General features: G+C 40.0%; 3 protein-coding genes across 4 annotated transcripts in view; 1 reads left to right on the plus strand and 2 right to left on the minus strand.

Annotated features, from left to right (window-relative positions):
- IQCK (IQ motif containing K) overlaps positions 1-1,681 on the minus strand; it is a 54,733-nt gene extending 53,052 nt beyond the window's left edge. The window contains exon 1 of one of the 2 annotated variants that reach the window (XM_035548914.2): positions 1,341-1,681. Coding sequence is in view for 1 of the 2 variants with exons in the window: in XM_050713918.1 (XP_050569875.1) it covers positions 545-593 (49 nt within the window). In the remaining variant the exon portion in view is untranslated. Of the gene's footprint in view, positions 1-544; positions 640-1,340 lie in introns of those variants that run through there. The other variant, XM_050713918.1, reaches the window with a different exon arrangement.
- On the plus strand, positions 592-12,445 carry KNOP1 (lysine rich nucleolar protein 1). Its single transcript, XM_035548908.2, is given in 6 exon segments — positions 592-681; positions 683-708; positions 1,695-3,048; positions 6,991-7,059; positions 7,562-7,639; positions 10,016-12,445. Coding segments are annotated over 6 exon segments (1,929 nt in total). The 3' UTR covers positions 10,328-12,445.
- Positions 12,446-13,133: 688 nt separating this feature from the next.
- Positions 13,134-25,518, minus strand: part of VPS35L (VPS35 endosomal protein sorting factor like) — a 56,901-nt gene continuing 44,516 nt past the window's right edge. Inside the window, exons 27-31 of the mRNA XM_035548907.2 lie at positions 24,518-24,657; positions 22,634-22,799; positions 21,734-21,852; positions 14,796-14,942; positions 13,134-14,216 (exon numbers count right to left, since the gene is read on the minus strand). Coding sequence (XP_035404800.1) covers positions 14,118-14,216; positions 14,796-14,942; positions 21,734-21,852; positions 22,634-22,799; positions 24,518-24,657 — 671 coding nt within the window. The 3' untranslated portion in view covers positions 13,134-14,117. The remainder of the gene's footprint in view (positions 14,217-14,795; positions 14,943-21,733; positions 21,853-22,633; positions 22,800-24,517; positions 24,658-25,518) is intronic.

The raw sequence follows: 25,518 nt of genomic DNA on the forward strand, positions 1-25,518 counted from the left end.
CAAGGCAGTAATTTAACTCCCTTGCCACCACAAAGCACAGCACTGAATTCATTTGTGGAGCAGACTACCACCTCGCCAAACAGAGGCAATGCTGTTGCTTCCTTAGGCCTGCAGTAATACTTTCGGCCCTATAGGCAGCACAGGACAGAAGCAGACACTAAGATTAAGTTTCTAAAAGATGTTGGCCATCAAAATAACGTTAACGCTCTTGAGTAGAAACACATTTGGAACTTGCTCTCAGCTGCCAGAAAGGGCTTTGTGGGGCAGGAGAAAATTTAGCAAAAAGGGCTTTTTTAGGCGGGACATAATTTAGCAGAAGGGCTTCCTGAGGCCAGAGGCTGCCTGCCCGGGGCCGGCTCTGCTGCCCTGCCCCTCAGCAGAGCTCGGGTCCGACCTCAGGGAGCCTGCCCCTGCCCCTGCCGCCACGGAGCGGCCGCGGGGCTGCGGAGCCGAGCCGAGCCGTGCCGGTGCCGGTGCGGCCGCCCAGCAGGACACTACAACACAGCGGGCAATCCCGGCTGCAAGGGGCGGCCGCGGCGCCCACCTGCGCACAGCTGCTGCCACAGGCCCAGCGGCCGCCCGCCCACCGCCATGCCGCGCCGTGTCGCCACGGCAACCGCGCCGCCATTACCCGGGGCTGGAGGCGGCTCCAGCCCCGGCCCCCGTTCCCCTTCCGGGGCGGCAGGCGCTGCACATGGGCCGCGGCAGGTAAGCGGCGGCCTCCGCTGCCGGGTGCCAGCCCCTCCGCCCTGAGGGCTCCTCTGTGCCTGCGGGGCGTGTGAGGGGCTCGGAGGGGAGCGGAGGCGGGATGAAACCGCCTAAAAGCGGGAGCTGGAGGCGGTTTAGCCGCCCCCCGCGCTGGGAAGCACGCGGTGCCGGGGGGGGAGGATCAATTAAAGTGGGGTTCGGCAGCGGGGATGTGCCCCGGCCCCTTCACGGGGCTGTTGGGGGTGTGGGAGGGCCCCGGAGCACACGGGTGCGGTGCTCCCCTCAGGACCGGGTCCTTAAAAAGTGCTCGACAAGGAGCACCTAAAGAAATTCTTCTGTGGATTAATTATTGGTTAAAAGATGGGAGCCAAAGCAGGCATAAATAGGGTTTTCAGCAGAGGGAGAGAGTGTTGCACGTGGGTCCCAAAGGCTTCTCTGTTCGTAAGTGTAAGTGTCCCAAGAAAGGAAACAGAGCAAGGCCGTGGAGCTGCAGGCAGGAGCAAATTCAAGGTGATGGCTCAAGTGCCTTGAAAGAATCGTGTGGAAATAAGTGGGAGGTGAAGTGACGAGAAGTTCAACACGCATAAATGAAAGGGTATACCTGTGTGGAAATGCGCCTTCACTATACTTACTGATTGATTTTATTTGTACGTATATATCTTGTTAGGAAGGATTTCTGGAGCGTGGATATTTCTGTGAAAAAGTCATGCTCAGCAGCTGTCAAAAAGACAAATAGGAAGTTAACAAAACTAACTAGGGCATCACTAAGACAAAAAGTCACCCCTTCACCACTCCAGTAACTATAGTTTCAGTGCTGCTGACAGTTCTGGTTGTTTCCATTGCAGAAAGCGGATTGTCCTTGACGCTTTTTTCCAGGTTTGCAATCAGAGGTACTGAATGCTTTCAGAATAAAGGAGGACCAAATAGGCTAGGATTTCCATTGTCATGTTGAAGCTGTGCACTAACATCTTTATTTCATTTTTCAGAATGACAGTAAAGAGAAAGAAGAAACAAATTCATGAGGAGCCTGCACAGAAAAAGAAAAGAGTGAAACGTAGTGGGAGCCAGACTATCATTAACATTGAGAAAGGTGTTCAGAGTGTCATTAAAGCAGGAGATGATGACTGGTTTGAGACAAAAACAAAGGCCAGGAAAAAGGAAAGTTTAAAAGAAGATGAATGTTTAGACCAATTAAATCTGAAGAAGAAAAACAAAAAAAGGAAAGTTGGCTCTGAATTACCAAAAGAAACACGTTCAGAAAGCTTTGTGAATGTAGAAAGCCATCTGGATTTAGAACAACAAGAGGAATCAGAGGAACAAATTAAAGTTTTCAAAAAGAAGAGAAAAAAAGATCGACGTCTTGCCTCCTCCTCACTGGAGAGTAATCACAGTAGTCATGTGGAGCTTTCAAATCATTATACAGATGGTACTCAGGGAAATGAACTTTTTTTCAGAAAAAGCAGAAAGAATGTCACTTTGAATTTGAAATTGGATAGTGAAGTAACTAAGAAAAAAAAGAAGAAAGATGTTTTTTCTTTAGCATTAGAGGACATCCAGGACAATGAATATAAACATTCTAAAAAAGACTGTAAAAAAACAAACACACGCATTTCAGAAGAAAAAGATGTTACTGATGAAAGTCATAGAACAGATATTACTCAGAGTGATGAGGAAGGTTGTATGAGAAGAAAGAAGAGGAAGAAAAAGAAAAAGAAGTCCGACTCCTTTTTACCTCCAGCAGGTAATCAAGGCATCTGTGGAGTTCATGATAGACCCATTGCATTAAGTGACTTCAGAAAAAGACAAAAAAAGGAAATTACATTCACAGATAAAGAGGAAGAAGACACTACTGAGAACTCTGAAAGTATCAGAGAGACCAAGAAGAAGAAGAAAAACAAGAAAAGCAAAGACATTTTCTCCTTAATGTGTGAAGATAAACAAGAAGTTGAGTCTGAGCAGAAAGAGATGTCTGGAAAAAAATGTTGGAAGAATAACAAGGATAATAGTGAAGTAACCAAGAAGAAGAAAAAAAAGAAGATGCAAAAGGACAAGGAAACAACTTACTCGGAAGTTTCTTTAAGCAATGACAACACATCTAACAGCCAAAAAATAACGCTATTAGAAAGCAACAAAAAGAACAAAGAGAGTGAAATGAAGCTAGCTGAATGTGTCACAGGGGACATTGTAGATACGGTATTATGCAATTCCAATCACATGCTCTGTGACAAAAAAAGGAAAAAAAGAAAAAAAGTACCCCAGGACTCTGCAGAAGAGTCAGGTTCAAAAGCAAATATAAAACAGAAGAAGATCAAAGGAGAAGACATGGGAAATGAGGCATTGGTAAGTTCTAAAGAAGGTATCTGTGCACCCTCCTGCTAAGGAATTGAAAGCATCTTACATCATCAGTTCCCTATTTTGCAGGCTGTTCTGCCTGTTCAGACCCGTCGGTTACACTAAGGTCAATGGGGGCCTCCTCTGGGTTTTTAGAAACAGCACACAGCATCAGATCATCTATTGATTATAGCCCATAATATTTGTGAAACACAGGGAAGTTATTTTTTATGCCCAGTGCTGTAGTAATTTAGTGCTTCAATTGTGAAAATACAAAATGCATAACTCGCTTAACAGCAAGTAGTGGAACAGAAAGAATGCTGGTATATACAGTTATAAATGTTCTTGTCTTTCATTTTCTCTTTAAATAAAAAGTGGTAACAATCATATAAAACAGGATTTTAATACTGTGTCATTTAACCAGAGCAGGTACGTGACAGTGGTGGCATGAGTACCTCTAACTCAGACAGGCTCTTTTCCTTGAGACTTTGCTGCTGTTGCTACTGGAACTGCATAGTGTTAGAAACCAAGGGGGGAATTTTAGCCAAAACATGTCATCTAACTTGGATGAAACTTAAGAGAAAATCTTAAATATAGAGTAGACCAAGAGCATTAATGTATAAATTGTGATAGAAAAGTACTAGGGAACAAACTAAACAAAAACTAGAACACAAATTCTTAATTTGGAGGGGAAAAAAACAACTATGCAAAATAAGAAATAAATAGATTTTAAGAGCTGTGTAAATTTAACTCAAGGTAAATGGAACTGTATCCAGGCTGTTAAAGGAAATTGCATCCAGGAATCTTTGAGTACTGCTATTTCTAAGGTGAAGTAAACATGGGGAGGAACTGATGAAATAATGGGGATAACAGATCTGTTTGATGTATTTAAAAGATGAAAGATTTGAAATACAGGGGTTTGTTCAAAGTTTTCTGAAATTTAGACTGTCGAGATGTCTAGACTAGCAGATGCTTTTTTTTTTTTTAACTTAGGTTTCTCCTTTTGACATTGGAAAAGACGGTGGTTTTATTGCTGGGATGTATCTTTTCATTAAATTTACATTGTCTTTTTGAGATGGTTGGACATTACGTGGGTTCTTGTAGCTGCTCATGTATGTAGAGGCAAGATAAGCCTTACAATGATAAGTAACCTTCCTGATGGTGCTATCCAATTATGGAAAATGTAACAAATGCCCTGCAAACTACTGAGGAGAAAGGGGGTAGGGTGGTGCACACTTTATTCCTCTTCCCCATATTCAGCTCGGTACATTATAAAAGCTACTTCAGAGAAATTCTCAAGATTTCAAACTCTGGGTAACTTACTTTGTTCTAGAGAAATCTAGTTCCTGCCAGGCCAAAAGACACCACTGCAATAAATGGCTGATCATGTCAGTCTTGCATTTAATTGTGCCACAGTCCTGAACCATTTTCTAGGCTACACTGCATCATACACACTGCTGCATGCCTTGAAAAATCCTCTGTTGGGCTTCTGCAGCAAGCAGAGTAGCAAGTTTATGAAGATAGTGTGGAATGCTACCCGCTTCGTGTCAAAGATTCGTGTTTTCCCCATTGGATACGATTACAGGCAACTCAAAGTAAGGAGGCTGAGATAATCCAGAGAGAGAAAAAAGACAGTTAATACAAAACATGTCAGTTAATACAGAACATACACAGCATTAACTCTAAGATTGCTGTATGCTAACATATGGAAATTCTTGAGAAAAGTGAATGTGAATTGATTGCACCGACAGTGAACTTGTCATGTGCTGTCATCACTTCTCAGGCTGCTGTGTGCTAAACCTTGATAGTATGGAGCAGGTGGTGTTCGGTCCCTTTGTTAAAATATGAAAACAGAGCTGACAGCTTCTGAAAATGTTTTGCCAATAATTATTTGTCACTGTTAGCACTCACTCATTTTGCAGATGTAACTGCGCTGCCTGTAGAACAACACGGGAAGCTGGTACAAGCACACTGGGCTACCAGTCTAGGGCGTGTGGGAGGAGAACATATGCCAGCCATGGGCATCCAAGGCTCAGTCCTCTTTCACTTGAATGAATACTGCCACTGATGTCTGTGGGAACAGTCTGGGGTCTTGAACTTCTCAGTTTTTCTGTAGACATTAGATGGAAATAACTGTGAGAGTGAGCAAACAGTGGTCCTTGTGGTTGGCAGGTGTTGTGCTTGGGTGGTCATTCTGGCAAGGACATTACCACTGTGCTTGCACAGGATCTTCTCCCTTGTAAGAAAGCACTCCTTGCTTCACAGCAGAGGTACTACCACAATGTCTGGCATGCCTTGTGTTTAAGAGACTTCATACTGTTAGGGAGTCCAAGAAGAGTCAAATGACAAGTACAACATATGTATATCCAATGTTAAAGGGCCCAGTTTACTACTTTGATTTTTTTTTTTTTTTTTGTCTGCAGATAGCATAACCCTTCCATGTGTGAGTATGTTCCGCTTCCAGGAAGTTTGAGGAAGAAGAGATCAGCTCACTCCCAGACAGGGGTTTATTTTTGCCATTCAGTGACCTGCAGCTGGTCAAAAACATGCTGTGAATTAGCAAGGAAGGGGGCAAACCAATCCTTCTTGCTTGTCTGCCACTTACCCTTCCAGCTAAAAAAAAAATCCAGTGCAGCTGTTTGCAGAATCTTGTCATGACAGTTTTCCTGCTTGTTTTAAGAGATCTGAAAAAGACAGTACCAGGCCATCTAGAAGGTTTTTTTTTTTTTCTTTTTTCAGTTAAGAGAGTAAGCTCTCCTCATTGCAGACAGTATTCTCCTTTCTGTAAATGGATATACTTGTGAAATCAGTGTGTAAAAGGTAGCTTGGAAAATGAGGTAAATCATTCATGGCCTTAAATAAAACTGTAAACCTCAAAAAAGTAACAGCAGCTTCTGCTGGCAGAAGTATGTTACAAATCTTTTCCTTGTCTTAATGTTCCCTGGCTATTTCATGCTTGGATTATTGTGTTAGCTGTATCAATAGATCTTCCCTTTGGCTGCTTTTTCCAGGCTGGTCTAAAGCTTATGGCTCTAATTTACCACTATCCTGGACTTAAAACTTACCTATTACACTGGGTGCCCAACAATCTTATCCTTACTACAAATTTGGAAAAGAAAGACCAAGGGCAGTGATCTAAAAACTTCAGTCAGTAGGAGCACAAGTTGCTGTAGGGCTGCACTGTGTGGAAGTTACCAGTAACTGCTTGTGGATTTACCTCCTGCCATCCTGCCCATCCATTCCTGCTGTAGCTGCTCTGTCTTTACCATCAGGTTCCTGTTCCTCACTCTCAAATGTGGAACTAATGTGCTGTTTGTTGCCATTGTCAGGGAAAGTTTATGTACGTGTCATGCCTTTCCCCATACTCTCCAGACTGGAAGCTCCTTAGGGACCATCACCTATTCTGCATTTGTACAAGACAAGTACAAACCAGCTGTCTCTTGAGTGATTTTGTTTGTTTATTTTGAGCAGTGGCTAGTGGGATCAACATGATCCGAGCTTGTCACGTGCATTTAGAGGGGCCATTGTATTACTGTTTGACAAATATCACTGGTTTAATTTTTTTACCACTCTTTCTGCCCCTTATTTCAATTTCAGCTCCTACACAAGTCTTTAATTTGAAATGACCCTGTCTGTAAACGTTACCGTGCGTGCCAGTAATGTTGGCAGGTCCAGTTTTATTTGTGAATTTAAAAAGTTCCTTATCCTTTTTGCTAAAAACAAACAAACAAACAACCTCCCTAAATTTCTGTTGTGAAAGTTTTCTCTGGGAGAAAATCCCTCTAAAGAAATGCACGGTTTTAGCTGGCATTTCCAGCTTAGGTCTATTTCTTCTGGCCCCCAAGTAATACTACTGCATTGCTTAGTGTTTTCATTGTTTATTCTTGTATAAATTCTAATTAACAAGAATGGATAATAATATTTATACAAGTTTTTTTTTCCATTTTACAGGAATATATGGATGATGTAACTATTGTGCAGGAAAAAAAAGGAAACTGTGATGAAGTTAATATAGACAAGGTATGCTTCGTATTAATTATGTGTGATTTAAAGCAAATAAGTATTTAAGGTGTACCTAGAATTTGTAACAAAAAGACTGCTTTGTTGCTAGTCTATGCCAGTATGTTCCTAAGTAGAGCTCTACTTAAAATGTGCTTTACCTCTTATGGGTTAAATCCAAAATGTGCAACTCCAGTCAATGTCAGAAGCTTCTGAGCAGTTTATTTGGTTAAATACTGGTTTCTCTGCCTCTCATCACTGTTGGCATTTTCAGTGTAGCTGTTACCTGCAGTTAGAAGATTAAACATACCTGATACTACAAAACATCCATTTAAAATACCACAAGAAAAAGCATAGTTCTTAAGCTGCGTGTGAAAGGGGTTCACATGCAACTTTTTAATTATCCTTGCAAAATACTGAAGATAAGTAGCCATCTTATTCTTCCCTCCTCTTTTTACTTTGAATTAAATTGTCATTAAACACACTGAAGGCAGTGACTTTCGTTGATTTTTCTGCATGCTAGGCGAGGCGGCAGGCTCTACAAGAAGAAATTGATAGAGAATCTGGAAAAACTAAAGTTTATGGTTCCAAAATGCAAACGGTATGTATGACTTTAGACCTTGATCTGATGGAAACAGTGTCCCAGAGCAAGTTCCTGAAAAAAAAACACTGAAAATTGCAGTTTTCTGTATGCAGCTCATGCACGTGGCTTGGCACAACAGTTTGATTTTAAATTTCAGGTCATGCTATAGAACAAATTTCATGCTTGAATGTAAGGTCATGCTATGGAACGAATACTAAGGCAATCTGGGAGCTGACCAGTGAAACTCCAGTGTGAGTTGGAATTGTTCAGAGGTCTGATTCCCATCATCAGTCCTCAAAAGCAGCATTTTCTCTGATTCCTCTAGAGAACTAGCCACGGTGAATTGCTACAAAAACGTTTTCTGCTTGCTGTGAAATATATATGATTCTAGGCCATGGACATAGCTGTCACTGAATTTTATCTGAATTGCTATCTGGGAGAATTTGCAGACATTCAGAAATGAGGATGTACATGAAAAGGTGAAAGAGATGATAACTGACAATGCATCTGTGATATCTACAGGCAGTACTCTCCTAACTTCTACATCTTTCTTGCACCTCTTTGAAAGATGATTCTTTATTCTTTGTTTTTGCATCCTACACAGCTTGCCTCCTGGCAGGTTTACCATACAATAATGTAGCTGTTCCAACAGTGTTCAGCAGAAGTAATAAGATTCAGGAGGAGAGAAAGCTTTGCTAATAATTAAGGATTCTTAGTTGTCTGCAAAACTGTTCTTCAGGAGTGCCAGTTTGCCTAGAAAGTAAGACCTCAACAAAATCCCAGAAATAACTCGTACGTTCTTACGCTGTGGAAGGCAGACTGCCATGAGCTGTGGAACTGCAACTACCTAATAGTCTATGAAATCACTGAGGAAAAGTTACTTTTTTGGCAGGGGATCCCATTTCTTTGAGCTAATCTATCATTGTTTATTAGTACGTAGAAGAATACAAGCTATGAAAACTAAATTATGAGCTTCACAAGGAGTAAGCCTGAAATGATGCAGCAAAAGTTGTGTGTAGTGTTTGCCCTCAGTTCACTCAAAAAAAATTACAGGGTTTGACAAGCACAATTATTTCTGCATCTGTGCAGATATCTGTGTCCCATTCCAAAGGGAGGACTATCATGTGTGCTTCTATGTCACAGACATGGGCTTATACAGCAAGTTTTTTTCTTTTATCAAAAGTATTATGGATAACTTTCTTTTATGAGAAGTATTCTGGCCTGTGATATTGAAGGATACTCCAGCCCTATATTTTTATAACTTATAAAACCTGCTACAGCTTGCCTGCAATATTGTGTAGCATGCTGTGTGTTGTGTTGGCTGTCTAGAGAATGACTGTTTCATGCAAACCACAACTGTTCAGTTGGAAGGATTTCAGGCTCACATAAACACAGCACTAGATTCATTTTTTCCTTTGATGTAGCCAGATCAGTCTGCTTAATTGATGATCAAGCATTCTACCATTTAATATCACCCCCAATTTTAAAGAAAAAAGGGAGTAGCAGTTCTTGCCAAAAGTAGTTACAAATGACTGCATAGCTCCTAGCTATAGCTCAGAAGTCAAATAAGATCCTTTGGTAATGAAGCATGGTCTTAGGTAAGCCAAAAGTTCATAAGCTTTCTAAATTGTACCCTGTATCTTGGGTTATACACAAATGCACAAGTGGTTGAATTCTGATTTTACTTGGATGTTACCTATAGTTTCAGAAAGGAGCCAATATCTGCAGGCAAGAAAAAAATCCTGGAGTGAATTAGGTAAAGAATACGGTGAGAGGCAGAGTTAGGGGAAGGGCAAACTGCAATGGAGGTGAGGTTTTAAGAGTATTACATTTAGTCCTCTTGGTTAAGGGTATGCCTTCAGTTTTTGCACCCTTGCAGTATAATTGCTAACTAGGGGGATGAGAATAGAATTGTTCCTTAATGCATGTGAGCCAGATGGAATACCATCTCTTAAACTAATACAACAAAATAGTCTGGAAGCAACAGCTACCGATGCAGGAAAATGAAAAGGTAACCGTGAAAGTGAGAAAAAAGTAAAACTTACAGCTGTCTTAAAGTAAGAGAAATGATGGGGCAAGGTCTGGCACTCTGAGCTAGGGGAATATTATCCAGAGAGCAGAAAAGTCAGGTTTTCTAAAGACACAGGGAAGAGAGATTCTTAAAGTGCGTCAAACTCTGTCTCTAGGTTAAATGAGCTGATACACTAATGAAGATGCACCCATGCAGGGTTATGTCATTCTTTAATTACACCCTTCAAGACGTGAATGACTGCTTCCTAGCATTGTTAGCCCTGTTGGGTTCTGGTGAATGGTTGTGTTCTCACGGTGCACAGCTGGAAACTGTCTTCCTTACTCAAGGTGGTATTTTAGTGTTCGTCTTGTTTTGTTTCACAGGATACAAAGATTGGCCAGTGGAGTACAGCTGCTTTTCAAAGTTCTGAGCGAGGAATGAAATTTCTTCGACTGATGGGTGGTTTTAAAAAGGGCTCTGCACCTACCCAAGATCTCTCAGCAACTACAAACAAACTGAACATGGCTCTGAACAAGGAAGGGGAGGAAAAATTACAGCAGGCTCTGAAGATGGAATTTGATAAAGCAATGGACTTGAAACAACATAGAAGAATCGGTCTTGGATTTCAACCTGCTGCCAACAAAAAAGTGTACATAGACAAATATACATCTAGATCTATAAAATTTGAAGATTAGAACTCTGAAGGAATAAAAGGAATGAAAATTTAATGGGTAAATTTCTTTTCACATTTTTTTTAACTTGAAATAAAATTTGAAATGTTCAACAAATTTGACGTAAGGCTTTTTAGTACAAGTTTTCAGCTGAATGCTCCAGATTATGTGGAGATGGATCCTCACTTGAGCTCAACAGTAAGTTTTTGAAACCTTTACAATATTTTCTGCAGTCAAGACCCAGCCTCCCTCGAAGACTGAAGATACATGGACAATGCCTACAGAAAGTTGAAACTTTTTTTTTTTTTTTTTTTTTAGAAAAAACAATGCTGATTTCATGGGCTTATTTTTAGCTGCATCTTTGTGATTCAGAAGGATTTTAGCATTCTGTGAAATCTTCACATTCTTAAACTCAATGAGTGGTTCAAAGTGATGGTTTCTTACTTTGAAGAAACACTACTGGTATGCCTACAGATTTGATCGGGGAAACAACTCTGAAAGTGGTTTCTTAAATATTAGTATCTTCAATATAATAACAAATACTGTTGAACATCCTGTTTATTTTAACTGTGCAGTTTGATTTTTCAAGAAGCAGCTGTTATTTGTAAATAGAGCTAAATGTATTGTAGATAGCAGCACCAAATATATGGATCTAGGCTTTCTAAATTATAGAAAGCAAGGTAATTTTAATAATATGCTTACTGGGTTCAGTATAAATCAGTTTGAATGAAATTTCTAATCTTCAGACTTCCAGACAACCTGCACTCTGACTTTAGGAGTACAAAGTATGAGAGTGCATTTGTGTATGTTGTGTTCAGAACTTTAGGGTCCAAAGCAGTCTCAGTGTCTTGTGGGAAGTTACAGAGATAGTGGAAAACTGTCACATATTTTGTCACTGTGTGCCATCTGTTACAGGAGCTAGTGTTCCCTAAGTTTTGGTGTAGTTCTCGTTGTTGAGCAGGATCAGGTGACCATCTCGTGTCTATTCCTGCTGTAGTAATAGTGGCCTCCTTGCAGGGGAACCCCCCTATGCCCCAGCTCAGGTTATTCTCTCTAGTTAGCCAGCTCACTGTTTTCCTGCAGTTACCTATTCTTTTTCATAAGATCACGCCTACTAATCTGGTACTTTTCTTGTTCTAAAGCAACCTTACCTTCCACAATAGCCTTTTCAATTGGACTGCTCTGCCTGAAAGCAGCTGACTCCTGGGAGAAAATACACTTGCAAAACAGCACTTGTTCCGGTGCATTTTGGGCAACTCCTAAGGGGAAATTAAAAATCACACAGAGGCTCCAGCATAAGCAGTTGCCATGAATTCTCTCCCATACCTGAGAAGGAGATGCTGAACCACTTCCTACAGGCTTGGCTTCAAGGAAACCATCACCTTTAAAGTGTTATTTAAAACCACCACTATGACAGCATGAGCCTGATTTGCACCAGTACTTCTCAAAGCTGTGCGACTGGCATCAGCCAGCCTTTCTAGGCTTCAGCTGTTGCTTTGCCTCAAGTAGTGGAGGCTCTGTTTTCTGATTTAAGACAAATGCTGAATTCTGGCCCTCAACTGCTTGCCTAGCAAAGAAATAGTTATAAAGGAACAGGTAGGAAAATTTCAACTAATGACTTCCTTTGAGAAGAGTGGGACAGGAGAGCACGTACAGATTTCTGTTGCAGTGCTAGTCTTGGATATGTAGTGACCGGTCTTCTTGCATTGCCACCAATGAAGATGCTGAAGGTGGTGATAGTCCTGGACTTGCCTTTGGAGGAGGACTTCTTTCCCCCCTTTGGGATCATATCATGTATAAATGCATTGCTCAACTTTCTGGCACCTTGCTCTTGATAACATTGTGCATGTGAAAACATCATAGTTTGAAAAACAAGACAGACATCTGGGGAAAAATAACCTGTTCAAGCAGTCAAACTTGCTTTAGCCTGCATATTTAATATATACAGAAGATCAGGTCTATAGTGAGTGGAGTGCTTTAACTAGAATTAATTTTGCTCTCACATGGAAGTAAGCCAAAAGCAGTTGATTAGAGTGGCGGTGTTAGCTTCTAAGCTAGATGTTTTGCGTTTTCTCCTGATAACTAGAGCCTTCTGGATGTCATTGAGCTATTTTTGCACCAATAAAAACATCAGTAAAACATTTGAAAGCATTTCTCATGGCAGTCTTACATCAATAAATGAAGTTATACTGTGCTCAAAAGACAACAGGCAAAAATTGGTGTCTGTATGGTGAAAAGGAACAGCTGGGCCATTTATAAGCCTGCTGTAAGAGTTCCCATTCTACAGAATCTCCATACTGGGTTTGTAGCAGGACATTTGCCCCGGAGGGCAATTTCTGCCATACAACCGCTTCTCAGTGTGACCCACCTGGCTGTTTAGACAGCTCACAGTTTAATACCACTTACGCAGTTTGTGGGTTAAGTTCAACAGGAAGAATCGGCCACGTGCTGTTGAAGGTTGTTTTGTGCAGCTGCAGCAAGAAGGAAAGCTAAATTAAACTGAGGCATGATAATACATGCAGTACTGCCATATCATTACGTGTGTGCACTATACAGAATTATCTAAGGAAAGCCAGTATAATTAAAATGGACACTACAAGTCAGAAGGGTTCTCTATCGAGTTGATACTACTTCATAATTATCTTGTGTTTCTGCAATTTTACTCTGCATATATATATATAGATACACATATATATAGTTTGTACAAGACTACGTTACCAAAGGGTCCTAGTTGAGTTCCTTACAACTTTGAACACAAAATGCATATTTCATACGTACCTTGCTTCAGTAGCCACTGAAGAGATGAAAACCATACAACAAGAACAAGGTAGTAATTTGGGTGGTATTTATTAACAGCCTGCTAACTCCTTGAATATATGGTTCTAGCAAAATTGATTATATGTTTAACCTTAACAAAATAAAACATTTTTGTGCAAATATACATCTCAATATATATGACTTAGCTCATTAAAATACTTACCACTAAGCAGAAGTAGCAATAGATGCAAGATCTCAACATGATTCCTTACCATGGGACAGAAGTGGTGAGAGTGAAATTTATTAGGAATAAAAGCAGTACATACAGCTAAATTACGGAATGGTAAGGTGATAAATTTGTATACACAAAGAAAATCCCCCAGAACAAATAGGTGAGCTGAAAATTGTTTTATTCTGTGATACAGTGTATTGGAGATCATGGAGTACTCTGCATACATTTCCATTTTCCTTTGCAAACAGCATTTAAAGATTCCCTCCATTTTACAAAACACCACTGAACTAAAATGAAAGCATAAACATGTCTGTGAGCATGTATGGTAGAAATTAGAACAGTAACATCTCAGCCATTTTTCTCTTTTACTGGAACTGACCAAACAAATGTTGGCAGCATCCCAAAGCAGAAAGATGACTTAGTAGGATTACTATATTGAAATACTGCTTTCTACACAGGAGAAAGACTATTCTGCAAGCAGGATGAAGTTTGGAGGCTGTGAATTGATCCATGCAGATTATCTTCTTCCTTTGTCACTAAAATGACAACAGATTAGATTTGGAAAGGCTTTTGCAACCACAGAGGTTCAAAGTACCCTTTACTGAATCTAAATCGGATTTAAAATGAGTATATAATGGCAGATCTGGAAACAAATTCAGATTAAATTATTGCACTCAGAACAGTTTTACCTGTGTCCAAGTAAATCTGTCACACTGAGTAGAATTAAAATACACTGAACTCCAGTCAAAAACCAGAAGAATCAGTGATTTATAGCCTTGGCTACATGCTCACTTTACATTTGACTCCTTGGAAAAGAGGCACTCATCAGGTTCTGGACTGCAGAGGAAGCCGAAGAGCCAAGTCTGCAAAGTGACTCATCTCAGGTTGTTTGCTTCGTCTCCTGATGTATTCTAGCGTTTTTACCTGGGTATGAAATGAAAGGCATTTTGAGATTTTTTTTTTGTCTTTCCTTATTTCAGAGCCCATCATGTATGCTATGTGAAGACATTTTAATAGACACTCCTGTGATTTTCCCTAAATTTCACTGGATATGCAACTGCTGGCATTTCTGACTCCAGAGCTTGTTATCGTGTATATCTTCCTTAAGAAAGGCTCTAAAACGCCTACTTCTCAGGTTTATACCATGCAGTTCCTCCACTAAATAAAAATGCTCTGTTTCTTTTGAAATTTATGTTTTCTGTACTGTAAAGAAAAGTGCAGCACCCAACAATTCTAAGTCCTTTAACACGTGAAATAGTTTTAAAAATGCAAGAAAGACAGTAGACTATTCCAAATAAGATAAGTTGCTTATTCATTAAGAAGCATGAAAAAAACACATTGTTTTTTAACCTAATTTACGCATATTAAAAAAAAAAAAGGACAGCGAGTTGTAAAGAGTTTGTTCAGATTTATATCAGGATTTATATTTTATTCAGATCAAGAAAGTAGTGCAACCTTTTCCCAAATAAGGAGTTGGAAAAGAATCTCTGCAGTATTCCTTACCATAGTCTTGGTGTCAGCAAAGCCATGTTTCTGAGCAAGATTCCAGAGATTTACTGAAAGCTGGTTTAGTTTGTTGTTTCTTAGATCCCCATGAGCTAAAATTGTGTTAAATAAATAAAGTGCCAACTGGCTCTGTCGCTTCAGGGTCTATAATAAAAAAAAGAATTCCTGTATTATTATACAGTCATCCCAGCAAAATTTCTCCAAATTCACTTACAAGTGCAAGGGACAGACACCCGTTCTGTAATACACAGCAATAATTACAGGCACAGAAATACAGACAGTTTGTACATTCCATTCAAAATACAACAAGAACCGATAATCACAAACCAACCTAAGTTTCTGCAAAATTAGACAAGACTCCTGTATCTCACACCAGTTCAGCACAGCATAGTACGTAGCTCTGACATTTTCAATTCAGGACTTCGCACAATTGCATAGAAATCACTGTCCCACCAACCGACTTTGATCGGCATGACTTCACACTTTTTCCCTCAATTTTTGTTCTTTATTTTTTAGAGAGACCATGATCATCAGTCTAAGACTAGGCGTATACAATTTCAAATTTTTCAACAATTTCTTCTACTTTCTTTTTTTTTTTTTTAATATATAAAGACATTTTCCTCCTGCTTTCTTCCACTGAAGCTTTGATGATACCAACGTACTTATACCATATTTGCATTTACTTTTCTTAAAATTGCTGAGGAAGGACCTTGAGGAGGACTTGTGCTCTACCCTGGAGGAGAGCCATGCCTTTCAGCCTCTGCAGGGGAGTTCTCTGGCACAGACAATTCTGCACTAAACTTACAGGGTACTCCCACCCCAAATTGGAGCGAGTGGAAAATAGAAGTAATAAAAATCCTATTGCAGATTTTGCCCATTCCTATGAAATGTTTTAAAAGGCTAGAAAGACAAATGATTATTGGATGCATCTGAGATGTAGTATGTATTTATACTGCTTTGCTGCAGCTGTCCTTTGGTTTTGGCTCAAGAAAGACCACTGAGAAAAGCAAAACTCCATCTTACACAGAAACCGCAGCAGCAGGGTAGTAGCTAGATCTGTCAGCTCATCACCTTGATTAATGAATTTAATACTTCACTTTGGCCCTTGCAGTTAAATGTACGTTAGGGGTAGTGAATATACAGAGCTCAGATACAAAGCTACAGAGAGAACGAGGCATGGATTGGGAGAGAGGAGTGATAGCTGCAACTCGTGCTCTCCTGACACCATACCAAGGCAGTCACACAGCCTCTGCCCTTTCCCTAAGGAACTGAAAGTAAATTAATTTCACTTCTCACTGCCAGCAGAAGAGAGGTCAGATGCTATTAATCAAAGAAATGGCACGCACTGAGCTATCAGTCCCCCAGATAAATATGAAAAAGGAGAAAGCCGTGCCATTAAAGAATTGTCTAACAAGAAAAGAGGACACAGGATGCTCCAAACAAGACGCATAAGGCTGATACTGTATGTGAGCCACACAGCAGTACGTGCCAAGCAAATCTGACGCAGCAGAAACCACACGTGCACACACACACGTGCAATGCCCAGAGCTGCTCAAGGCCCCAGGAGAAGTTCTCTAAACGCTAAATTAATTACATGGAACTACCACAACGACCGGTCTTCCTCTAACAGTTATCTACTTTGGCAATTTCCATCCCAGCAGCTCCAAAACTGGTTTACAGACCAAAACTACCCACCATTAGTACGGAGTGTTGAACTGTACTCCTTACCAGCCAGAGAAACACAATCAGTCTCGTCCAGTAGTGACAGGAAGAGCAGAAATGCCACTCGGAAGCATAGTAAGAGTAGCAGCAGTTATCAATGCTTAAATATTACTACAGTATTTCTCTTGTAGGACTAGCATCTTTGGGGGAAAAGCAGATAGAGCACACTGCCTGCTAGTCCAATGTTTGCCATGTTATTCACAAGGCAGCCTCCCTCCTGCCACATTCACCATATATGCTGAATTAACAAAATAAGGTGTTACCTATACATTTTTTCCTATTGACACCTGTGCATCTTCTGCTGACAATCACCTTCAGAGGGGTTCCTGGGAAGCAGTGGGCTGTATCCTCATAAGAAGCGGGACAGTTACTTTGTTGGGCAGATTGCAAAAGCAGCTCTGCTCAAGGAGCCTGACTATCAACTAGAGAGGTTTTCTAGGCAGTACGAATACAAACATACCATCCATTCTTTAAAGCAAGGACGACGTTTTGACAAATTTGAAACATATGTACTTCTAAAAGTATCTAGAAACATGAAAAAGCTGGAAGAACGAGACGCACACTAACTCTCATCATACTGGGGGCAGGTGCAAGTCACAGACAGGATCTTGGCATCCTGTCACCAGTCACACAACGCAAGGCGAAGGGAAAGGGAGGCAAGTGCAGGTATGCACTAAATCCCCTGTGTCTGCAAACTAACAAGAGTCAGACAAGGCTTCAGGTGACAATGAGCAGCAATGTTTGTGCAGCACGGCACCACCCTCCAGCCCAGCACGCTGCCGACTCTGCTGGCCTCACGGAGACTGAATTGCGGGTGGCACTCCAGCTCAGGAGGAATTTACAGGCAGCAAGGATAAAGAACAGCTCAGCTATTTGGCAACCACGTACATCACGGGACTAACAATTCCCACACCAAAAAGAACTGCCAGCCTTCTAGGCACTGCCTTTTCCATAACTCTTGGCGATAATGCTGATGACTATGAAACAAAATAATACATCATCCCATAACGTGATGCCCTGTATCCCAGCCTGTCCAAAGTGCAAAGTCTAAATTTCATACAGCTTATCAGAGAAAAATGGGATCTTTCATAAAAGAGACCATGTAACTCTGTTTTTCATGGCATGCTGGCTAGCGCTACAAATACATGTTCCTGTCTTTCAGAGAATTGTGCCAGACACCTCTGACATAAGGATACCGTGAGCTTTCTGTTGGAAAAGCCTTTGGGCATTTGGATACGTTGCTTCATCTGAAGGTAAATCTAGTCTACTGCTGCTCCCGTGGACAGCTTTAAAACAACTGGCTCGGAGAGTTGGTACCAGTCCATCTGTGGCAGCACAGAGCTCAGCATGGGCTGCAAAGCTGCTTCAGGGTACTAAATATATCGGTCTAGGCCGCGTCTCCATGCTGATATGGCATCTGTTTGCTAGGATTACCAGAGCTATCTAGCCAGAAATTAATTCCAGCACCACTGTGATGCTGCTGGTTATGTCCTTGTGATCCACATCTAGATATGCCTGAAGGAAGCCTTGACAGGCAGCCTTTCCTTTCCTTAAAAGCTCTGATGGGAAGCCCTCTGGGACCTTGTAACATCAGTTAGTTCACTGGAAAGAGCAGGAGCTGCATCAGGGAGGCCAGGTTGCCTTACACAACTACCCTAATGTGGGATAAATGAAGCCCCTAGCACAAACTGCAGCTCACGCAACGAGTTCATGTATAACAAAAGGGAATAATGACTTGGGCAGAGAAAGCAGCAACAACCAAGCTGCACCTGGGAACTCACAGACCATCCAAGAGGACATGTGGCCCCTATTTCACCACTTTTCCAGCACACTAGGATGATCAGAAGAAAATGTGCCTTGTTTTGGATACAATCCTTAAAAAAGCAGTCCAAAAGCACCCCCCGGAATACTCAACTGGAGTACAAGTGGCAGTCCCTGCAGGCTCAGGGTGCAGTAATTCACCTTGTAGTGAAGGCAAGCTAAAATGTTTTAATCCCAGCTCTTAGACTGCCACCATGGTTGGTTCATCTCTATTTCAAAGTCATTAATTGATTTTTAAATCTTTCACTGTTCACGGTGCTGCTCACACCAGCTACATTTCTCTCTCTAAATGTAACCCAACAAAAGATGTGCTCCATGTGGAACTTGGAGGCTTATAGAGGACCAGGCCATGTTTTCCAAAAACGATACTCAGTAATCCTGCTTTGGGCCATTAGCAAAATCCCAATTTATTTTGTTTTCCACCATTTATCTTAGGAGCATGCAGAGGCAATGTTCCCAATCAAATTGTTTCTAGTCTTTAAATTCCACCAGCATGTGGACAAGGGTGTAATAAAAACAAGTGGAGTTGCTGTGTGCTAGCTAGCTACAGTTCCTCGTGGCAATGCACCCATCCTTCTTGTCGAGCCAGCAGCAAATGAGCTGCAAACATGCCAAAACAGGCACCTCCGCCACCTGCAATGTCTTTTGGAAACTGCAACAGGTAAATTCTCTTGCTTCCCTCTTCCCATAAGAGGAACAAAATGTTTAACCACCTTTAGAAAATCTTGGCCGAGGACACAAAATCCTTCAGGTAGAGCAAGATCTTTTCAATTTAAAGCACACCCACACACAAAGGAGAACTCTGTCCAACTCTGCTTGTTGTTCAGTGCTCAAACACATGTGAAATTGACTGAAGTTTTTATAAGATTCATATTATAAACCTAAAAGTTAGCTGTGTTGAAAGGAGAAGCCTCCAAAGGGTACCCAGGAATTGCTTTCTCTTGCTCCATCTCTATACTTGCTATAAAAAGTCCAGTATCTATTACATGGCACATGGGAAGACTGCCATCATAACACGGCACTGGCACAGCAACAACCACCTGCTCTTAATGTTTTGGATCAAGAGTGGCATTTGAAGAAAACACGCTCCATCTGGACATTTACCACTGAGCAGCGAGAGGCCAGGTATTTACATTTCTAAGAAACTTGGAGCTTAAGAGAAGCCTTCCACCCACCACACAGGGTAGAGAGAGGAATCAGTGGTACATACTTTCATCACCAGGAGCAGCTTGAACTTTACAGAACTGTCCAGAAGTGAAAATTTTAGTTCAAGCACTGCAACGTAGATGAAGGATTCTTTAATAACACAAAAGGATCACACTGTGTTAACATCAGATGCATTGTTCTCCTCCAAATTGCCATTTGGTGAAAGCATTTTATTGTGAGAAAAATTTATTTTCCTTTATAGCTTTTAAAGCAAATGAACCAATAAAAACCCAGTGTAATCAGAGGCTTCTTCATTTAAATGAGCAGCCAAGCAGATGAACAATAAAAGGTCACTAACACCAAAGCAGTCCAAATGCCACAGTGATTTTATGATAGGTGCTGCTTTAGCACAAAGGGAGGTCTCTTTGACAATATTCTCATCACCTCTATTCCTTCAGCAACAACAGCTTCCTCAGGAAAGTATTCATTCTTACATGACATTTTTTACTGAAATCTCTCAAGGACTTTTACACAACAAAGCAAAATAAATGCTCCCCCTTGGTAAGTAGGGACGGACCTAGGAGTAAATCCAAGACCACAGTGACAAAGGTAGGGCAAGGATCTACATCCATGCTGCTTAGCTTTAAATCCAGTTTCCTATGCAACAAATGCATCCGTGAAATAACACGGAATCTCATCACTCAAAGTATTAAGCTTAAAAGATGAAAAAAAGCCTTTCAGAAACTATAGATTTGAAGCCTTACAAGCATTCTCATCTACATACTCCATGTAGGAATCAGAAGCAAAACCATCCCTAATATACAACCCAGAGTCCTACGAAAGGTGTCTTTTTTTGCTGTTATTGTGGCGAAAAAAGATATGCCGCTCACTGTGGTCATACATACAGTGATGTAAAGGCATTACAGCAAAGGACTTGTTTATCTTACATCTCTACTGTCTTTTAAGAAAAGGTAAGAAAGATAGTAATAGCAGTGAAAAGGCTCAACTTAGTATAGCAGTCTCCAAACATGCATCACATCATACATTCTGTAGAGGTAAACACTACAAGCTACTGTGCAAACAGGGTACTTTAAAAGTGCCATCAAATTATCATCTCCTGCCTTCCCATTTCAGCCTACGAGCCACAAGATTGCAATCAATATAGAGTACTTTGGAAGGAGCGATTAGAAAGCTGTGGAGGGGCTCAATCTCAGAAACACGTATGTTAACAGAACAGGAAGTTCTTGTGATTTCAGTAATAGTCAAAACCAACAGTCATCTGTCTTTCACACCCGGTCAGTTAAGCTATATTTGATCCTTCAGGCCCTCTGAACTCCAATAAAGAAATCCAATCAACTACCAAAATAGTTTTCATTCTCTTATGTTGAATAAATATGACCTTGTACTAACACAACAGGATAAAAAATAAACACATTTTCTCTCCCTCTGCACTTCTCATCCTAATGTCTGGGATCCAAAGCTTTTCCAAATTAAAGGAGGTTTCCATTGCATTTGACCCAGTAACAGACTAACAATGAATTCTCATTTTGTTCATTACAGAATTGGACATTTTCGGAAACTTGTTAGCTGTCAAGAAAATATGGTTTATTTACAGAGAGAGAAAGGTGACAGCCAGGAGGAAACAAGCAGGATGGACAAGGAGCAGATCTTATACAGCAATCAAAGGAATGGCTGTGGCACTCAACTCCAATTCTCTAGCTTAGGCCAATGATTGCAACATGGAGCTCAGTTGACCCTCATAATGAAAAAAAAAAAGTTATGCCACATTGAGCATCATGTTTCCATAACCCACACTAACTGCCCTGAGTCCTAGTGTAATTTAAAACAAACTCTAACCTCATTACACTGCTCTGCAGACACCATTCTGTGCTACAGCAGAATTGCATCCTTTGGTACACCACCACAATCAGTAGGACAGAGCCTCTGACATTTGTCACCTCTATCAGACTATCCAGGCACAGCATATGGTTAAGCAGTTAACTTTAGCCTGTATCTTAAAACATATTATAAATGCTACATGATCTCTTTTGCATCATTAGATCTTTCTACCCCAAGTCTGCCTACATGATCAATTCCCTTTTTTTAAATAAGTAAAACTAATTCCCTCTCATTGCAAAGTTCCCAGAGCTTTCTAAAAGACCAACCCTGGTCAAAAACGTGGTCTGTTTATTCAATTTTAAAGTAGTTTTAGTTGTACATTAAATCCTGTTAAAGTAAGGACATACCTCTTCCTTTCCAAGGGTTTTGAGATGATCCAGGATCTGTGCTATCACTGTTTCACACAGTTTATTAATTTCAGCCAGGAACTTGGAGTCTCCACCATACAGGGTATCATTAGAATCAACTGCAGAGACAAACTGAAGCTTAGGTCTGGCTAAAGAGCTATGCATTTGTTTGCTACTGAAAACATCAGCGATTTATAGAAGACCAGATTTGGAAGTTATAAAATGACCCTCCTCTGTGAAATGCAAACAAAACTATCTTATTTAAGTGACTGCCACTTGGTTCCCTACTTGATTTTAGGAACATAACGCTAAAAAGAATCTCCTAGCTAAAAGCCAGTCCTATATTCCTGGGTGCAGCCAGGTCCAAAAATGACTGCTAGTCCCAAATGCAAAGCAACAAATAGTGTCAATTTTCACATTTTCCTCGCTTTCATTAGTCTAGAAGAGTTTAGGCATCATCTTCAATGGCAGCAGGACTTGGCCAAACAGTTTATATTTTAGCTAATACAAACAACAAGATATTCAAATCATATTCTGAGAACTACCGTTGTTAATAAATGCAAATGAAACACCAGTGATAGATATAAATCAAGGTGATACTTTAGACTGAAAGAAAACACTCCATACATACAAAGTTTTAATATCTACTTGAAATGTTTATGGTTCTAAGTATTTGCATCACCATCACCATAAACAAAGTAAACCACTTTTCATAGATTTGCTTCAATAATAGACTAGACATCTGCTTGGCAGCCACCTCCCGTGGTTATTTTAAATCCATTTCCCAGGAAAATAATCCATCGTGTAACATTTACTACCACTGATCTTCATTAGCAAGGTACAGCAATAATGCAAATTGCATGGTGGAACACACAATCCAGGGTCACCCTCATGTATTACCTTTATCTACATGGTAGATATATGTTTCTTGAGTCATTGCAGACAGCAGATGCAAAACATTAGTATAAATCTTGATTTTGTCATCGCTGTTATCCTCCCAAGTATAATCCTGGATCACATTTAGTAATCCTCGCACAAGAAATAACACTCCTTGTTCTGGGTGGTCCTATCGAAAAGAAGAAAAAGTCAAAAAAAACAAAACCTCAACGAACCTCAAAACAAAATGAGGATTATTAGGGGCCATTTGGTATTTTAAAGTCACAATATTAGCTCTATAAGAGCAAAAACTACAATACAATCAAAGCTCAACTCCTTTTCTGAAGTGTGCTTCCAGTAATTTATTTTAAAAAAAATATGTTCCAGTTTCATTCTAAAATGACCATTTGATCTATAATAATAAACCTGACCTAGACAGCCCCCACAGACAAACTTTGAAATGCTTTGTTTTCTATCCACGGGGGAGTAGTGCAGAATTGTCAGCTTTTTAACAGCTAGGCCTGTAAATTTACACACTCATAGTAGATTTTTTTTTTAAATTCAAATAATGTCAGTAAGTTACAGAAGCACGTAAATTACTCATAATTATGAGTTTTAGAAGAACACCTACACTGGGAAGTCAAAGTCACAGACAATCAACAATCTTTTAATATGAAAGGAATTTAATTATAAAGACACCTGCTTTATATAAACCATGATTTTTTTTGCAAGCAGTTTTTGATACTTGCACCCAGCTTATTTCCAGCTTGCAGCTGGTGTAATGACACAAATATTTGTAAGACAAGTCTCAATCCACTAGGGACATTTTCTTCTGATTGTCTACCCTGTAAAGTAAATAGGAGAAATTATGGAAACTAATTTCTGAACCCTGGTATCTCATTGCAAGTTCTTCATTACTGAATCTAAGAGGATGGATCTCCCTCCTCCAGCTATCTGTTACTAGTCTGAGTCATTTCTCTGAGGAGCATCCAGTTCTGACACAACTTTCCTTCAACATCTTACTTCTGTAGTCAGTGGACTACACTGACACATCACAGTGGCAATGAACCTTTCCCCTTTAACAACCCAGCACCTCCACGTTGCTGAAAATTGCTCAGGAGACCCCTTTCCACTGGAAAAAGGAGAATAAGCTTCTCTAATTATGAGGATTCAGACAGTAACACTATGCTGCTTCACCAAACACGTAGTCAAAGAAAAGGGAGAATAAAAGAGGAAACTGTGAAGAGTGTTTCAGTGAAGAGGAAAGGCCTACTTGCTTTGATGAAAAACAAAACAACAAAAAAAAACCTTCAAACATTAAAACAAACAAACAAAAAAGCCACAAGAAAACAAAACCAAAAAAACATGCCATGATACTAAACCTATCCTTGCAGGGAAAACAGAATCTTCTCACAGAGGGCTAGAGCTGTTAACAGAGGGAAGTAAAATCTTCAAGAGTTTGGTTTCTATTGCAATGAAATCTTGTGAGACAGAGGCCTCTCTTCCTTCTCTAAGGTCAACAAAATACCTTGGTTATGTAAGTTTTATCTCAGATCTTTCAGGTTAGTTTACAATTTTTCCTCATCTTTTAACCAACAACACTGCATTTTCTGGACTTGTGGTGAGGCATTTTTTGATGACCAATGGAAAGGAAAAACTGGAAGGCTAGATTCAATAAAGATTAGCTGCTAATACACCCATAGCTTCAGCGCACAGCACTCCTTGGCCAAAATTGTGAGGCAGCACGCTCCAGATAATACTCAAGAAACTTGACATTTTTGTCTCATTGTACAATAAAGAGAAAAGTTCAAATTAAACCAGATCTACTGTAAACTTTTAAACAGGGAAGTTGACTAGACTGTGTGCTATTCATATATAGCATGCACACACACACAAAAAGGGACTTACCGGAACAACCAATAATGTGGAAAAAAAGTTACAAAGGAATTCCAAGAGGAAGGCGTCAGAAGGTCGCATCTTTCCATCGATACTGATCGTTTTTGGCACTTCAGGAACAAGGCTCACTGCAGCTTTGAAAAAAGCATCAGCTACAAAATAAAAATATAATTGCTGTTATAGTTATCACTCCAACTGCTATAGCACTCAAGCCTATGATCTGATGGTTCTTACAGTTTGTTTCAAATAGACTCCAGAAAATGATCATATGCTTAACTAAAGAAACTCAAGACTCAGCAGTCAAAATCTGTGGTAATTCAAGCAATGCTGTTTTTCCAACAGAAGTTCCTACATCACTGGAGACTTCTGAAATTAACAGTCTTCTACTTTACTTAACAGCAGGACATTGTTGTTTCAAGTATATGGCATATATGGAAAAAATAAAAAACAAACAAAATAAAAAAATCACACAATTCAAAATTAACTTATCTAAAGAAACACTTATGCCAGGAGAATGGGGAACCAGAAGGGCGGTAGGGTCGTACATATTAGATCATTCTAACTTGTTCACTAATCCATTCACAAAAGACTTAAAATCCTAAGGAAATGCAGCCTGAATATCTGACAGCAGCATTCTTTTGCAATTTCTTGGCTACATTTCAAAACATCCAAGTATCCAAGTTTCAAGTTATTTAGTCATATTCCCTTTCCAGATGTTTAGTTATATAATTGGAAGCATACTTCAGAGTTAATGCTATATTCATCTTTATTTTACAAGAACACAGACCGAAGCCATGAAACTAAATTTTAGCAAAGATAATTCTTGGCAAAAGACAAGAGGTGTTAGGCAGGGATGGAGATAACCACTAACAAGCATGCATGGTCATTTTCAGGAGTGCAGCTTGCTCTGGAAAAATTCATTTGAGCACATGATACTCCAAGCAAATTTGCTAAATATAGTGCCATCTGATATCTAATTTAAGCTTATGAGGAATACCAGTGAAACATGTGCT

This window comes from Cygnus atratus, chromosome 15 (genome assembly GCF_013377495.2).
Source record: "Cygnus atratus isolate AKBS03 ecotype Queensland, Australia chromosome 15, CAtr_DNAZoo_HiC_assembly, whole genome shotgun sequence".
Classification (NCBI taxonomy): Eukaryota; Metazoa; Chordata; class Aves; order Anseriformes; family Anatidae; genus Cygnus; species Cygnus atratus.